The sequence below is a fragment of the Phymastichus coffea genome, unplaced genomic scaffold, assembly GCF_024137745.1.
Source record: "Phymastichus coffea isolate CEN01 unplaced genomic scaffold, Cenicafe_Pcof_1.1 PCOF00067, whole genome shotgun sequence".
NCBI classification, from domain to species: domain Eukaryota; kingdom Metazoa; phylum Arthropoda; class Insecta; order Hymenoptera; family Eulophidae; genus Phymastichus; species Phymastichus coffea.
The window spans coordinates 376,287-393,981 of record NW_026706878.1 but is presented as its reverse complement, the minus strand read 5'-3'; the positions used below and the strand labels follow the sequence as shown (position 1 = coordinate 393,981).

Here is a 17,695-nt window from a genome sequence, read left to right as displayed (position 1 = left end):
ATGAGTTATAATTTTTTTTATCTTTGGTACATTTCAAAAATTTTACCTGTATTCAATCAATGATATCTCGGTGACAAAAAAAAAGACATTTAAAATCTTAGAAATGGATTTTAAAAGGTAAAAGTAAACCTTCCAAACAGTTCTCCTTGTTTACAGGAATATAATTTTTCCACGATAATACGAGACCTCAAATATACCAACAAACCGCTATTTTACCCTTTTAAATTAGGATATATAAAAATCTGACATGATGGACAAATTCTGGTTCAGAATTCGAATTTTACGCATAAAATTACTCTGGAAACGATCCTCAGTTGGCCAACAACAAAACCATGAAAATCTGTGTAATGATAAGTTGAGTAAATTCTTTCCTACAAGCCATAAATAATACGAGTATGATCAGCCTATCTGCTCGAGATACTAGCGTATCGATGAGATAGATTTGTTCAACATTCTAGAAACAAGATAAAATTTATAAATATCACTTTTATCGTTAATTCACCATAAGTATTGTGACGGTAAACGTCCTATTAGCGCTATCAGCCCAACCATGCGGCTGCCCGCGAGGGCAGCACCTACCGGTTGGAGGAAAATGTAATAAGGGAATTCGGTACGAGACGGAACGGAACGCGCGCGAATATAAATGAACTAGTCGAGGATCAGCAATCCGAGTGTCTAGCTGTAGTGAGGGATAAAAAGAAGTTTCCCGAGTTTTGGGGAGTACCGAGCCGAGTTGACGGACTCATCGAGAGGAGCTGAGCCTTGGTCCAACGAGAGCGAGTGTGTGTGAACGTGCGTGAGTGGAGGGTTTCGCCATCGAGGGCGAAGCCGAAAAGCGCGAGACACCTCGCCCGCAAACAATTCCCGAGACTAGCATGCGCTGTGCGGGTACTTTCTACTTCTCTTGTTGATTGCGCGACTGTTGATAAGGTAAACTGGCCAGCTTAGTATCGCGATTTCCTGTAAGATTGCTAATAACTAACCTCTCGTACTCAGTAAGAAGCGTGCATGTATTAACTCGACGAACAAAGAGGTGCGAACGCTCCGAAACTGCATGTTATTGACGCGCACGCGCTTTGTAAACGTAAACACGCGGGCCGAGTATATTGTAGAGAAAAGGGAAAATAAACGATCTCGCATGTGATACTGATTATAATTTTGATGTTATTATTTCTCGCCGGTAGAAGGTTGGTTGACTGACTCCCGTTCCCTCCTGCTCTCCAGTTGACGAGTTTGAACATTCCGACATTCCCACACGCTCTTCGACGCGATCGCGCGCATAAATAAAAAGACGGAGCACTGACCCCGTTACAGTATATATTAATATTTTCATTTTTTTAAATTGTAATAGTTTAATTAAATATAATAATGATGTTTTATTTCTTCATAGTTAGAGGGTAATGCTCTTTAGAATCACGACTTTTATATAAAACAATAATAATTATGGAATCCTGACATTCTAGAGCAATTTTGATAAAATATTTGCCATCAGCGGCTTGAAAAACATACAATACACTCACGGAAGCCCAAGTAGACTACGTAGGAGTTTTTGTGGTCCTGTTATAATTAGAAATAATAATTATTATTATACAAGTGATTGTAATAGAGATGATAATAATTATAGAACTTTCTAATATAGCCTTAAAAACATTATAATTCATTAATTTATTAAATAGGTATAAGTTGTAACGGGGTGATTAATCCGTTCTTATTTTATTATTTCGCTCGACACGCAATCGTACCGGAATGCGCGAGGCGAAATTGAAACATTCTCGTTTGCTAACCGAAGAGCAGGAGGGAACGGGGATCAGTCAACCAACTTACTACTAATAATAAAGACAACAATAGATTAACGTTTCAATCATACATGGACTAATTTATTTATCACGTAATCTACAACGCACTTGGCCCGCGCCTCTACGCTTATACGGTGTGCGCGACAATCTTACGTATCGTCAATTTATTTACAATCGTTCGCTTACTCATTTCCTTTTAGTCGCCGGTGTGAGGGGAGAGCTAAGATGTTACGCGCGGTCACTTATCGAAAACAATATCGCGAAGCTGGCCAGCTTACCTTATGCGCTGTCAAGGGGAGCAGTTCAATATCATAGTTTAGCGCGTGGCTCAGGTTGCCACTATAACGCTTAAACACGAGGCTCTCACTGTCGTCGTGCTGCTTCCGTTGGACGGGTCCAGCAACCTCGTGGATGGCCTCCGATGGCGTCTCGGCTGGCTACTCGAATTCGCAGCAGCAACAAAGAACTATCGGCCGGTTAACGTTCACGCTCCTTGTAGTGTTCACACGTACACACGTCGTTGCCGGTGATAGAGGCACTTCTAGATTTGGCTACGCTATTCGCGACTTTCGGATAGCCGCATAACACTAGTGTTAGTGCTCCTGGACTCCTGCACGCTGTTACCGGTGTCGGAGGCGCTCTCCCACTGGTCCTTTTCTCTTCGCGCGCGTTCTTTCCCATTTCGGACCGCGTTCCCGTTTTCGATTTGCTCGGGCCGGTAGGTGCTGCCCTCGCGGGTAGCGACGCGATCGAGACGGTAGCGCAAACCGGACGTTTACCGTCACAAAGTATTTTAAAGAAAAATTTAATTTTTTATCACTTACATAAGATATACATTCTGTAAGGGTGATTAGCGGTGCTCGAGGATGGCTAATTAAAAACTCTTGAAAAACGTTAACTTAAATATTTGATATGGTCAACAGAAATACTTTTTTCAAATTTTTGAGTTCATAGCTTGATTTTAAAGAAAAAAAATTAATAAAAATTCAGTTTTAAAAAAAAGATAAAATAAAGGTTGTAACCCTCTGAGCCATAGATATGCCTAATATCTCTGATCTCTTACAAGAAATATTTTACACTTGGTTTTATTAAAAAATATTCATTAGATGCTGAGATATAATGAAAAAATCATTTTGGGTGTAAGATATAGGGATGGTTTTCTTAAAAGTGGATGTCGGCACAAAAAGAAAAATACGTGTCTGTTATTTTGTCAAGTACTATAACATATCAAAAAATTATTAAAATTGGTAAGGTCGAGTCGGGAAATTTCCTTATTAGATTAAAACAATTGCCACTTTATAACGTCAAAAATTATTTAAGCAAACCTGTTTTATCAGTTATGCACATAATCCATATATTTATATGTAAAGCAGATAATAAAATATAATTAATGTAACTTCAATCATCGTTATATCTGTATTTTGTGATATCAGTAATGTAATTGTCAACGTATAACAAATATTATATAAGATTTATACTTTTCAATAATTTGTATAACTGAATAATTATAATGAGACAATAAAGCATTAAATTAAAAAAAGAGCAGTAAGAGTATTACCAGTGAGAGTCGAAACAATGGTGAGATTTTCTTGGCTAAGTATCCTAAGGGGATGCTCATCATGCATGCTGTTAGCCGTTGATATGCGGTCTCCCATGCATAGCGCGATATCCTCTTCGGTGACCTGCAAACAAGAGTCCTGCATCGGAGCTTGTTGAGTGCTATCCACTTCTATAATCTCCAAAATTTCATCTTCGGAGGACATGGAGTTTCTTGAATTTCTATCCGGTTGGAGAGAAACATGATCCTTGTGCGAGAGATTCAAACTCTCGAGTGAAACCTCACGGCTAACTCCATTACTAAGTGGCTCGATGAGTGGAAGCGGCGGCGGTACGATGATGTCCTCGTCATCATCCTCGTCCTCGTCCTGGAGTATGTCCAGAGTTCTACTAAGCTGCTCAAGACTGTCCATAAGCGGGCTGCCTGTTAGATCGAGATCAGCATTCGTGTTGGACTTAACGTTAAGGAGGTTAAGTCTAGCTCCGATTTTGTCCGTTATGTCCTCGATCTCGCTGACCTTGAGGCTTTCGCTAGCACTGGTGGACAGGGAGGTATCATCGTCATCGCCGCCACCAGTGCTGCTACCGCTGGTAGCGCAGTTTCGGAGATGCGCAGCCATACCTTGACGCATCGAGCTGGCCATGAATTGTGACACCTGCTTTCGTTGAATCTGCGATGATTGGTTCTCCACCCACTTCCGTATTACACTCTTTTTGTAGCTGTCCATATAGCCGTAGCTGGCACTCGGCATTGCTAATTGTTGTTGAAGTTGATGGTGATGATGTGAATGGTGGTATTGCTGTTGATGTTGTTGCTGCTGCATAGGTCCATCAATCCAGGTCTCGCGTTTGTGCGTCGCATCGCTGAGTAGATGACGGGCTTCGGCCACCCGTAGTCTTGAAATCCTCGGACCGTCTATCCACTGCTCATCAGAGGTGCCGGTGGTGGCTGGAGTCAATGTCGATGGTAGTGCTTTCGAGCTCGGCGGCGAGGTCGAAACTTGAACCTGCGCCTGAGCTAGCTTAGAAACGGGTTTGCGTGCCGGACTAGCCTTGGGCGTGGAGCCATGAGAAGGCGAGCTCATCTGTTTGGCTAACTTAGCGGGCTTGTGCACGGGACTGCGTTCCTCGTCGATTCTTGCGGGTTTCTCAACCGCAGAGCCGCGCAGCACTCTGTTCATAGCGCACCTGTTGTCGCCGGAATTAAGGCTTGGTATATAGACCGGCGGATGCTCCCCATCAGTGGCATCATCGGCGCTTGGGCCCACGTAAATAACAGTGTCTGCTGAAAGGTCGCTTGAGCTCGGCTCACACTCGCTGCTAGGATACAGCTGCTTGGTCACCAAATCCTCGACCTGTTGTTGCTGTTGATAAGCTGCGAAACGAATCTTACGCCGACGCATTCGATGGATGCGCGAAGCCAACTGACAGGTTATTAGGGTCTCACTGTAGTGCTGGCATGAGGGAGATACGTGGGCGATCATAGTAGCGTGGCAGGTGAGCGGGCCCAGACAGTCCTTTAGCAACTGAGCGAGTTTGTGCTCCTTATAGGGCAGGTGCTTTTGACCGTTTAAGATGGCTAATAAAATATTTCCCAGGCCTGAAAGCGGGATACCCCCAGACGACTTACCACGCTCTGAATTGCCAATCTCAATCAGGTGCAGCCTGCTGTGTCCACCGGCCACTATATCCATAAATGATCAGGGTGTTAATATGATTGTTTGAGCAATTCATGAAGTAAACATACATACCTCCCTTTCCGGCGACACTGTACTGGTACACGTGCAGCGTGAATAGCATATGTGCGTCGTTGTCATCACGTTGTCGAGCAGCGATCGCTGCGTCCAGATATAATGCCGCACGCTCAGCCGTCGGTGCTCTCAGTTCACTATGCTGGTGCAACTGTAACGTACCAAGTACTGGATCATCCCTCAAGTACGCCCCAGGTGACTGTTCTGAATCTGCAAATAAAGGTTCAACAGTTCTATCTCACTCCTTTGCGAGTATACACTGCAGTGGTAATGATGTGTATAACTTGAGTACTGGTTATATTCTTGAATGCAATAATATATCAAAAAAAATAAAGGGTGATTTTTGTGTATTATGAACCACTGAATTAAAAATTTTCGGTTCTTTTGTCGAAAATATGTATGTTTTATTGAAATCACAAATAAGTATGTTTTGGTAAAATCACAGTTATTCAAACTATAACAATCCAGTCTAACCTGAATCATTGTTTTCGTCTTACTGCACATATACTCGAAAATGAGGAAAAACGCTGTCTAGACTAAGGCGCTACCTCACCTATAGGCATAGTTATGTTAGGGCAACTAGTCAAATTCATTGATTCATAATAAGCATCACGTCATATCTAAATGGAAAGAAAAACTTTTTTATTATTATTAGTGTATATATTCTTTGTTATTTTTTTCTTTTTTAATTAAAATTGTAATTTTATTTTATTTTTTTTGTAATTAGATAAATTGTCGGTATTAGAATTTAAAATCCTAGGTTTGGAGTTTTACTTTTTTTTGTTTCCCATGCCAAGCTTTCTCGCATGCGAGCGTCGGAACCTGCAAGCCTGGCAGGTTACTCAGTAGCCGACGTCATTTTGTCTCCTGAATGCCCACGAAAAGAATTAGGTAAATAGATTCGCGGGCAAATATTAATTATAAAAAAATGACTCTCCCTTTACAATGGAACCATGTGGCTTATGGTGGATGTTCCCTAAATTCTAGAACAATTAAGATACGAATAAATAATGAAACTACTGAATTCCACCGAATATAAGCCGGCGTCCCTCAAAGTGTTCTTGGTCATCTATTATTATTCTTATTATTCGTTATTATTCTTAATATACGAGGTGTGTTCAAAAAGTAAGGTGACTTTTCAAATTTCACGGGCAACGTACTTTCGATTATCGATTTTTTTGTTTTGTTATGTTGGTCTCTTCCCGAATATCTGTACCAAGTTTCAAGTGTATAGCATTTTTTGTTTAGTTGTGAGAGGCGTAAAGGTTATAAGTGTTTTGCGTGCTCGGCGATTTCTTGCTATCGAAAAATATAGATCAAAGGATTTGCATCAAATTTTGTGTAAAAAATAAAATAAATTGCTCCGAAACACTTGAAATGTTGACGGTGGCATACGGTGAAACTGTTCTGAGTAAAAAAAATGTTTACAAGTGGTACAAACTCTTCCAAGATGGCCGCCGGGAAGATGACAATGACGAGCCTCACTCTGGACGCCCAAGCACGTCAACAACTGATGAAAACGTTCAAGCAGTGAAGAAAATTGTTCTGGAAAATCGTCGAATCACTATCAGAGAAGTTACTGAGGATGTTGGTATATCGCTTGGCTCGTGCCATGAAATTTTTTCTAACGTTTTGGGCATGAGACGTGTGTCAGCGAAGTTTGTTCCGAAATTGCTAAATTTTGACCAAAAGAACCGTCGCATGAGCATCGCTCAAGAACTGTTGAATGACGTCAACGACGACCCAGATTTACTCAAAAGGGTCCATAACTGGTGACGAATCATGGGTATATGGTTATGATATCGAAACCAAAGTCCAATCGTCCCAATGGAAGAGCCCAGATGAACCAAGACCGAAAAAAGCACGCCAAGTTCGATCAAATGTCAAAGTTTTGCTCACTGTTTTCTACGATTACCATGACGTGGTGCATCAGGAGTTCTTACTATATGGACTTATGGTCAATAAACAGTATTATCTTGAAGTTATGCGCCGTTTGCGAGAAGCAATACGAAGAAAACGCCTAGAATTGTGGAAAAACAATTCATGGCTTTTGCATCACGATAATGCCCCTGCTCACTCATCTTTGCTTGTGAGAGATTTTTTGGCCAAAAACAACACCACAATCATGCCTCAGCCACCATATTCACCGGATTTGGCCCCATGTGACTTTTTCTTGTTCCCAAAATTAAAGAGACCTATAAAAGGAAGGAGATTTGCAACGATTGAAGAGATAAATACTGCATCGCTGGAAGAGCTCAAGGCTATACCGAAAAGTGCTTATGAGAAGTGCTTTGAGGATTGGAAAAATCGTTGGCATAAGTGTATTGTATCTGAGGGGGATTACTTTGAAGGCGACAACATAAATATTGATAAATAAATAAATATTTTTTCTTAAAAATACAAAGTCACCTTACTTTTTGAACACACCTCGTACATCCATAATCTCCCTATCACGGAAAATGTTAACATCGCCACATACCTAGACAATACATCTATATTAATATCACATACTGATGAAATAACAGCCTCATAAAATATGCAGAAATATCTGGATGGAGCTTTAAACTGGTTCAATAAATGGAGGATTACAATTAATAAAACGAAGTCAATTCAAGTAACCTATACCAAAAAAAAAGATGACTCTTGTCGTTCGTATTGTGTAAAAGGGCTGTTGTTTACTTTCCACAATCCCCTAGATAAAATCGGTTCAAATTATGGGAATTAGATTTAACGATGAGCAAGGAGTAAAATATCACAAGGCGGTGAATTATCCTAAATCCTTTAAATTGTATTAAAGCGGACAGTCTTTACATGGGTCGAAAGACTTTCGCTCGTGTGTTGTTTTATAATATAATCCGGAGAGAGAGAGAGAGAGAGAAAAAAAGTATAAATAATATGCGGAGTAACGTTAAGCACGACTATCGGAAGGGTTATTCGGCGCATGCATCAAATTATTCACGCGGTACAAGCTTAGATGTATATCGCAGATACTAATAGGTGCACCTATCGTGATTTGCGGTTAGGGTGATCAACCGTAACCGAGCGAACCAACTTTCTGTCGTCGGATACTCCGGGTCAAGCCGCTGCTGCTACTGCTCTGCAGTTGTCGCTAATAGTTGTGTCTCATTCTAAATGCCTCTGCTGCCTTGACACTGGTGTTATCTTCGTGTGCTTGTGCTTTTTTTCCTCGGCTTACTTTCGCCAATGACAAAGTCTATTTTTCCAATACACAGCCTCACCAGCTGACGAATCAGATCATAGTCTTCGCGCGCTTCATCTATCGAACACCCTCGCGCGTGCCCTCTCACTCTCTCCTAATCGCTCGCTTTCGCACCTCGAGTGTTGTCGAATCGCAAACGAGTCGATATTTATAATAGATTACCGTTGCAGCATACGAGTACAATTAAATAAGCACGGTAGTCACCCACGCATATAAATCAGTGGTGAAGTATATTCGAAAACGAAAAGACGTCGACGAGGTCGCGAGGCCAACTCCGGAAAAACCATGGTCTTCGGTTCAATCCGCGCGCGCTACTTTCTCTGCACACAGCCTAGCAGAGACTCTCTCGAATTTTCCGCGGTGATCCGTAATTCGAGCGCTCTCTCTCTCTCTCTCTCTCTCTCTCTCTCTCTCTCTCTCTCTCTCTCTCTCTCTCTCTCTCTCTCTCTCTCTCTCTCTCTCTCTCTCTCTTTCTTTCGGACCCTATAAATATCCCATCATCTGAGTACAATTTCACGTAGAATTCAAACCTGCGACGAAAAATGAGGGGTCCCATTTAAAAAGTAAGATTGACCTTGAAATGATTTTAGAGGTGCGGCGGGGGTCGTTTGGATCCTACACATATTACGTGATTTGAACGTAAAATTTCCCGCTCTATCCGAATCCGGGATAACAAATAGAGGTTTTCATTTAAAAAAAAACAAAGTTACCGTTGGAGTAGTCATATATATATATATATATATATATATATATATATATATTACTACTATTACTAGTATTACTATATATTACTACTAGAAATGATATAAAAGAATACACAGAAGTAATACAACATAACAACCTCAAAATACTAACCACAAAGATAACCATGGAAAATAAAAACAAGCGACTACTCTCAGCCATATACAAATTACATGACGTGCATAAAACTGAATTTTTAATGAATTGAAGTCATTTCTAAAAACCAATACAAGTGTGATGATGGGCCATATGATTTCAAATTTCAAGGGAATAAGTTTTTCTTAGTATTTAGTTCTTAAAACCAACGACGGAGTTTAAACCGTTTCCCATGAGCTATGGGAACCGAGTCAAATGTCACAGGGAAATTTTCCTTGACATTCTCCAAACGGCAATAAAATCTATAGTCCAAAATTATGTAAGCGTGCATTCCTTTTTTTATTACGCTATTCCGCCCCTCGCGCCCTCGCACTGGCATACAAAGTGCATGCAGCCTCCGAACACGTGGGCGCCGGGATGCCGATAAAAGAAGAGGGCCATATAACCGCGTCTGCATCCTGTTCTCATCATGACTAACGAATTTTTCCCTTTAAAGTTAGAAATTAGGCATTAGAATTTATGATATAATTTTTTTTGTATTTGAATATTTTAACTTCAGCAATATGTCAGAAATAATTTTGGCCTCTCAAAACCTCTTATCGAGTTTTCGCTCCGGAGCTTAGTTTTAAGCAGAAAATAGAAAAATATAAAATAATACGTTAATTTTAATGAATTCAATGTTACTTAGTAAACTTTTTATAAGAAATTAATCTACACAGCCTAGCGTGCGAGATAATAGGCATCACTCTATTTTTTATTAAATTTTATTATTTTAAAAAAATCTTGGCTGTGAATGATACTCGAGAAGCCATCTCATGAGCTAAGGCCTGTACCCTTGCGTCCACGCCCACTTTTCTCCACGCCCCCGCTCCAATCAGGGCCCGAAAATCCAGCGAGGAAAATCAGAAGAAACAAACGGACCAATTAATACTTTATTGCCTTCTCCACTCCTCCCGAAACCGAGAGACTAAGAGAGGGACTCACCACCCAACCACCCACCAGATATAAAAGCGGCCGTACAAGACCTAAAGGGTAGTGTGTGTAAGAGAGAGAATTTGAGTACCAGTGCTGAAGGAAGCACAGGAATCAGTGAATCAAGAAGTCAGATCCCAAACAAGAGTCTAGACAAGAAGTGAGTCGCAGCCAAGCAGTCAAGCAGACAAGAAGTGAGTCAAAAAGCCAAGTAGCCAAGAAGCCCAAGAAGCGGAACAAATAAAACAAGAAAAATCGACTAATATAGAACTAGGACCCGCAAGTTAAAAGTGTCAAGTTTTTAATAAAAAAAAGAGTAAGCAAACAAAATTTTTATTTTTTGTAACTTATCTATCTCTCCTTTATCTTAGATCGTGATTCGAAAATTCTTGCCTTTTTCGTATTTGGAGACTACTTTTGATAGGCTCCAAGTACTATTTCTAATAGGAAAACCGGGTTCTACTATTGATAGGACTCAGGATACTTCACGCTCTCGGATTACAACTATTGCTTGGAATCCAAGGGCAGAAGTATAGGTTTAGTGGCATTGTTCCCCTCGGTTTTAATCATTTTCGATTAACGATTCCGCTAGTTTATGCGAGAAATCGCAGTACTAGCAACAAAAGAACCCTGAGACTGCGCCAAGCCTCAGGTGCACCTGAGATGTGTCGTTGTCACGACGTCACACAAAAACTAAAAATACAATTATTGCTGGCGATTTCAACTTCAATATCCTAAATGATGACATAATTGATCAAGAATTTCTACAAGTCCTATCAGAAAATGGATATAGTCCAGGATTTAGCAACATTACTCAACTGTCCTTAGATCATAACAACAAAGATACTTACATTAATAACATACGTATACATAAAATCGGAATATTCGAATCACAGGACTTATCTACTTAGAATTCCCTTTAATGATCATTATCCACTATTAATCTCTCTGGATTGCTTTTCTAAAAATATTGACCCACCAAAAACAAGAATAATATTAATTTTCAAAAACTGATAACTACCGCCAAAACTATACATTAAAATGCTAGGTCATCTATAATTTATCCGAACGCAGCAAACAATAAATAAATTAATAGACAATATACAACATTGTATTAAAAAAGCCCAAATAAACAGCACTACTCCAAGAAACAACAATCAGATGAAACCAATATAATTATGGATAACTAAAGCAATACTTCTTTCTTGTAAAACTAAAGAAAAACTCTACAAATTTTAGCATAATAACCCCAATAACATAGATAAAAAAGAAAATTATAAACAGTATGTCAAACTCCTGGACAAAGTCATCAGCAAAGCAAAAGAAAATTTTGATAAAAAACTGATTGAATCATCTATAAATAACCCAAGAAGTCTATGGTCAATAATAAATAAAAAATTGGGTAAAAATACAATGAAAACCAAAACTATTGATCATATAATTAATAACAGTACAAAAATAACACATTCAAAAGAAATTGCAGATAGAATGAACAAATTTGTCTGTCATATAAGTAAGGATCTAAGCAATAGAATTTCTGCTTAACAAAATAACAATATTATCATGTCTACTATGAACCCTACAAGTTTATTTCTATATCCAATAACCCAATTATGAAATTCAGTTTCATTATCTTCAGTCCTACTGAAATCGATCGTTTCTTCTCTAAAAAGAGTCCTTAATTTTTTCAGCAGGCTTGAATATTTTAAAATGATACCTTGCATTAGCTAAATAATACATTATAGCAGCTATATGACAACAGTAACCGATAATCCTCATCCCGTTAGGTCAACCACACGTATATCGTTTGATTCCACTTGCCATCTGTGTTAGATTTATGAGCTATATAGCATTTGTATTTTTTTATTGTTAATATGGCGTAATCTTACTGAAAAAGTAATGGTATTATGCTCCTTGAGATATTTTAGTTGGAGTTTCTCATCCGCATCTAAAATGTCAGCTGAGTATTGATATTGCCATTGCATGCTGGTAAATTCCAAAGAAAAGAATTTTGAAATCTTGCTCGGTGATTTCTGGTAATGATCGTAAAGATCGTCTGAATTAAGTTTCTTAAATAGCTTTGTTTTCCGACTTCAATTTTCTTTTTCGACTTGTTTTACGAGAGTATTCTTTTTATATTTTGGCTGTAATATTCTGTCTATGATTTTGGCACTGATGCTATCATCGGTCTTGAATCGTTTTCCAAACTCGTTCAAAAAAAAGACAATGCCGCCAAGGACCTTTGCTTAAGGAAGTAGTTTATTGTGTAACTGATGGTGGAATAGCTTAAACTTCTATTTTATTTGTTCATGAATAGCTTCAATAACCCATGTAGTTTTGTTACGAAGCATGATGGATTAGTTTCTTCTGTTGTAAGCTGTTTCCTTTTAAAGCTGGAATCTTGACAATAAATCCTTTATCCTCTAATAATTTGACAATATCACGGAATCGAAGATCAACAATGATTATATCGCCCTTTTTCATCAATCTAAAAAAAAACTATTAGAATCAACTAATAACTTCTTCGTTATCTCTGCATCATTTTTTGTGCCTTGATAAGGACCGCAGGTGTCCATGACATATCCGTCAATAAATGATTTAATCAACGGTGCTTTCTTTTGTCCTGAATATGAATGGCGTTGATATTCATTATTACTGCGTTTTTGATTCTTGAAATAGGTGCCGTCCAATATCAAAACTAATTGATCAATAATTGATGTATCTAACGATACATAGTTATCTATCAAATTCCTTCTTGTTTCTTGAATTTGAACATTAGCAATTTCTTTTTTCACGCCAAAACGTGTAGGTAAAATATTTTTTTCAAAAGATTCCATGACAGTATTGTAAATACGAGGTGTGTTCAAAAAGTAACGAGAATTTTTAAATTTCGCGGGTTTGGAGAGTCCGCTCGAATAAAATTTTTTTTTATTATGTTGGTACACATGCCCAAAAACAAAGACATTTCCAAAAATAAAGAGAACATTAAAAGGCCGTCGTTTTACAAGCATAGATGACATTAAAAGCGAATCGCTGAAAGAGCTAAAAGCTATTACAAAGATCGAGTTTCAAAAGTGTTTCGAGGATTGGAAAAAGCGTTGGCATAAGTGTATTGTATCCGAAGGGGACTACTTTGAAGGCGACAACATTAATGTAGATGAATAAATAAATATTTTTTTCATAAAACGAAAATTCTCGTTATTTTTTGAACACACCTCGTATCTGATACTCTGATCGTGATCCAATTTGAAAATAGTAGCAATAATTTTGTTCGGATCTCCCATACGTAACTTAAAGAGAAAAGTTGTTAAACTTTCACCGAGGGTTCGAATATGAGAATTTTTTGATGATTTCATCCACGATTTAATTATTTTCAATTCTAGACATATCAATCTAGTGAAGACTTTCAAACTAAGATCACTCAATTAAAACTCTTCAGCTTAATTCAATAAAGAATTATTACTTTCGATTGTCAATCCTTCAATCATCTTTATAACCTCTAAAACTCACACTTGAGAACTTTTTGAGCATACTTTATTGCGTTCAAATAATCTTGGTAAATCTTATTATTTAGTTAATGTTTTGGATAAATACATGCACCGGTAGGTAAAAAATTTTCGTCTCTTGATAACAATGCACGCTTGCTTCAAAAGACACTCAAGATCTAGTACTAATTTTACCACAAATGCAACAATATTTTTCTGACGAAGCACATCTTGGTATTCGTAATACAACGTAATCGATATCTGCTGGAGTACTAATGTTCGGTCGAAAGAAGGATCTGACGTTGATGATTGTGATGATTTTTGAGAATTCGTTTGTTCATTCAATGAAAGTTTTCAAACTGTCTGAATTTTAGAATCTGTGACAATTGGTTGAGTTATATTAGATTTATTTTGCAAGTTACAGCAACACTTTGATTTTCAGTATCCAATAAACTAAAATTATTAAACGGTTTACATATATTTTCCTGTTCAACTTTTTGTTTTTTACTTGGATTGAAAACTATTCTTTTTCTTCATTTTTGGCAGAGTCTTTCACCTATTTCGATATTGATAGATACCTAAATTGATTCCATAATTTTTCATTGGTTACTGTCATTATTACTTGTTCTATTTCCTCGAGCTGTGTTTCCGTGACCTCCCACAATCCTACCAATGCGAGAAATGCCGTACCATCAATTCCAGCCACTTCCATTGGTACTTTTACCTGGGCGTGCTTCAGCTATAATTCATCCTCATCAGGATCCAAAACTGCTCGGAACTCTTTTATAAAGTTCGCGCCTATGTAGCAGTCATCCGTGGATAATGGCGTAATGGCGACTCTTATCTTCTTTGTGATTCCCCTTACCTTAAAGGGGAACATCACGTGACCAATGATGGGGCATGGGCGCCCATCGGCGAGCCTTGCATCGTCCGCCCTAGTCACATTCAATCCGAATCCCATCTCCAATGCCAATCTCAGCCCTAACTGACCCATGACCGTGGATGAGGCGCCGGTATCATAGAGTGCTCTAATCTTAAAGCCACCTATGTATACCCGCAACCACCATCTGGTCTCATCCTCTGAGTCGTATCCATGAGTCGCATTCTCTCCTCCATCTTTCGTGCTTTTTCCCATCAGAAGCTACTACGATGATGGGCTTGCTCGTACTCGTGGACTCCTTAGGCAGGGGAACTTTTTATGTGGAGGGGCCCGAATTTGTATGTTCGGAAGGAGGTTTGCATGTAGCAGGTCTAATAACCTCTCCAAGGGCATTGGTGGTTCCAATCTATTAACAAGACCCACCAGGTTGGACACGTAGTCTCTCATCAATTCGTCTTCGCCCTGGAATCGGTTCTGTACTTCCTGCAACAGCCTTTGTTGCTGTTGCGTACTAGTGCCATTGTCGGGCGTCGGCGACGAATTCGGCGTAACTGAGCCACTGGTACTTATTGTTATCGCACCAGATCCTCGCGTTACCTTCGAGGATCTCTGATACGGAACAAAAAACTTCGTCATCGGTTAGTCCTGCGCCCACGCTTTCCCGTTAGAGAAGATCCGTGCAAAGAATGCCGCTTCTTCTTCAATCAAAAGCATAAAAATTGTTTCTCAATGCGCTTGACGACGAGAACAAATTTTGCATCAAGAAGTCTTGTGCGAAAAATGCCGTTACTTCCGCTCTATATAGTGTGCTTAACGACCTGTAGAGTTTTGCTTGCAGCCTTTTCCTTTTATTAGCGTGGAATCGATTCCCCTTCGATTCTACACTAATATTGTGAAAATCGTCCTTTTTATTTCCCTGAAATTCCATACTTATTGTTGCAACAAAAGTCGATCCCTGGTTGAAACACGCAAGTGGAGACCAAAATCTGACCTTTCTAAGAATACGATTTCGCCAACCGTACTGAGATAAAAAAATTTACTTAACGTTATTCCCGACGTCACATTATATTTAATTATTACTTACCTGAAGTTGATTTTCTAGATTTATATGCTTCGATGTATACATTTTGAGATTTGAACAATTTGGATTCTACAATTGTTCCAAATTGGCCAGATTTTTCGTTTAAAACTAAAAAGAGAGCTAACAAAAAATTTTCTTAACCTGATATCAGTGGCTGTATACGTAGTATAGCTATGCGTCGTTGATGATACAGATTGTACTCAACATTGAATCTGACTTATGCCTTCCAGCGCAAGTATCCTCCCGAAGTAGATTTCTAATTGGAATCCGCTTAATCTAAATTATATGTATAACTCCAATTTCTTGAATAGCTTTCACATTAGTAACATATGCAAGAGCTTGTCTCTTTAGTTCTGTATAACTTCCGAAAATTTTTCGGGTAACGAATTTGTTAATTTTTCTAAATACAATTATGCGAAAAATTTTAAATCTTGATAATCAGTACTTTGAAGCTTTGAATCTAAAATATTCAAACTCTAGATCTTTTTTGGTGTGTAATGCCTATCGACACAAATTTTGATCATTCACAATAACACCAGTATCAACGGTAGATTTAAAATTTTGTAATACGTAATTATAAATTCGAGCAATTTTTTCTCTGTATTTACCACCTTGATTGACTGTGTGAGCCCAACGTCGAAGCTGATTGATGGAAGATACCTTTATGTATTTACTTTTCACACTCACAAGACTCAAATTTTTTCTTTTTCCACTCCACCAATAATTCACTACTCTTTCTTTATAATCAACAGATAAATCTTCTATATCCTTAGACTAATTCGTTGGAAATTCTACAAGAAGAGGAAAATTATACATTATAGCGTCCTCGATAATTTGTGCATTAGGATTTTATATTCCTCTTGGAAATCTAACGTTTCTTCTGAAATTATTTCTACATCGTGGAATTCGTTCATCGAATCTAATAAAATATTTTTTATGTTTTCCACTAACTGATTTTCTTGATGAGTAGTTGGGCTATTAATCGGTAATTCCAATATATGTAAGTATACCTGAAATTAATTGATTAAGAATAAATTATTGTATAAAATGCAACGGTAATAGATTAAAGGTATTGATTCGTTGGCGATTCGATAGCATTCGAGGTACACGAGCTAGCGATTTGGAGAGAGGGGGCGCACGCGGGAAGTATTAGTAGTATCGCTAGAACCAGCAATCGAGAAAAAAGTATTGGAGTGAAAAGTACGTGAGTGTAATTGAGATTACGTGAACAGGAACCAAGGTAGCGGCACAAGTGTCTATTTTTCTTGAGCCAACAACTCACCAGCAACAGCGAGTAGTGACACCCGACAGAGGCGTCAGGGTAGATGCATTAACACGACTGATTACTGTAACCGTAACTCACGGTAAGTGCACATACCCTAATCGCGACTTTCGTGTTAAATAGCACCGCGAAGTTGGTAGTATATGCGGTGAATAATCCTTTGTGTACGCCGCGCTGAGCATTAGTCCACGTCTTATTTTTATTTCCCCTCTCTCCCTCTCTCTCTCTCTCTCTCTCTCTCTCTCTCTCTCTCTCTCTCTCTCTCTGTCTCTCTCAGTGAGTAGAAATACACTGGTTTTTGAGGGGCTCTTCTTTTGTAAACATTTTCTTACTTTTGCCACTTCCTCGAACCGCATATTTTTGCAGGCAAGTTCGTCCAGCTGGTCACTGCGCTTCCTGCTAAAAATTCTTGGCTTTCAGACAATTTTTTAGCGAGTGGATGAATTATCCGCTTGCCTGGTTCCAACATAATCTTCATCAACTCTCCAACTTTGACGGGTTTTGAGCTACACATCTCTGCTAACAACGCTAACAACAACACAGCCTCCATACCAGGACCACTACACTCTACACACTACACACTACACACCTTACTGATTGCAACACTTCTAAAAATTTTTGCTGCTAAGTACCTGTATCAACAATCTGTTAATCCACATATTTCAATCTACCCGGAGAGACTCCTCACTGCCGGTATTATTTCTTCACTGCATCACATTTCATAACTTAATTTTTTCTTGCCTTTAGTCATCGCGATGGCTATTTTAATTTTATTTTTATTTTAATTTATCTTGTTTTGTTTTATTTAATTTTAATTTTGTTGTATTTTCATCT

At 38.6% G+C, this 17,695-nt stretch overlaps 1 protein-coding gene across 1 annotated transcript in view; it reads right to left on the bottom strand.

The window, feature by feature from the left end:
* LOC131667522 (kinesin-like protein CG14535) overlaps positions 1-17,695 on the bottom strand; it is a 260,611-nt gene that overhangs the window by 59,569 nt on the left and 183,347 nt on the right. The window contains exons 5-6 of the mRNA XM_058940989.1: positions 5,105-5,314; positions 3,355-5,037 (exon numbers count right to left, since the gene is read on the bottom strand). Coding sequence (XP_058796972.1) covers positions 3,355-5,037; positions 5,105-5,314 — 1,893 coding nt within the window. The remainder of the gene's footprint in view (positions 1-3,354; positions 5,038-5,104; positions 5,315-17,695) is intronic.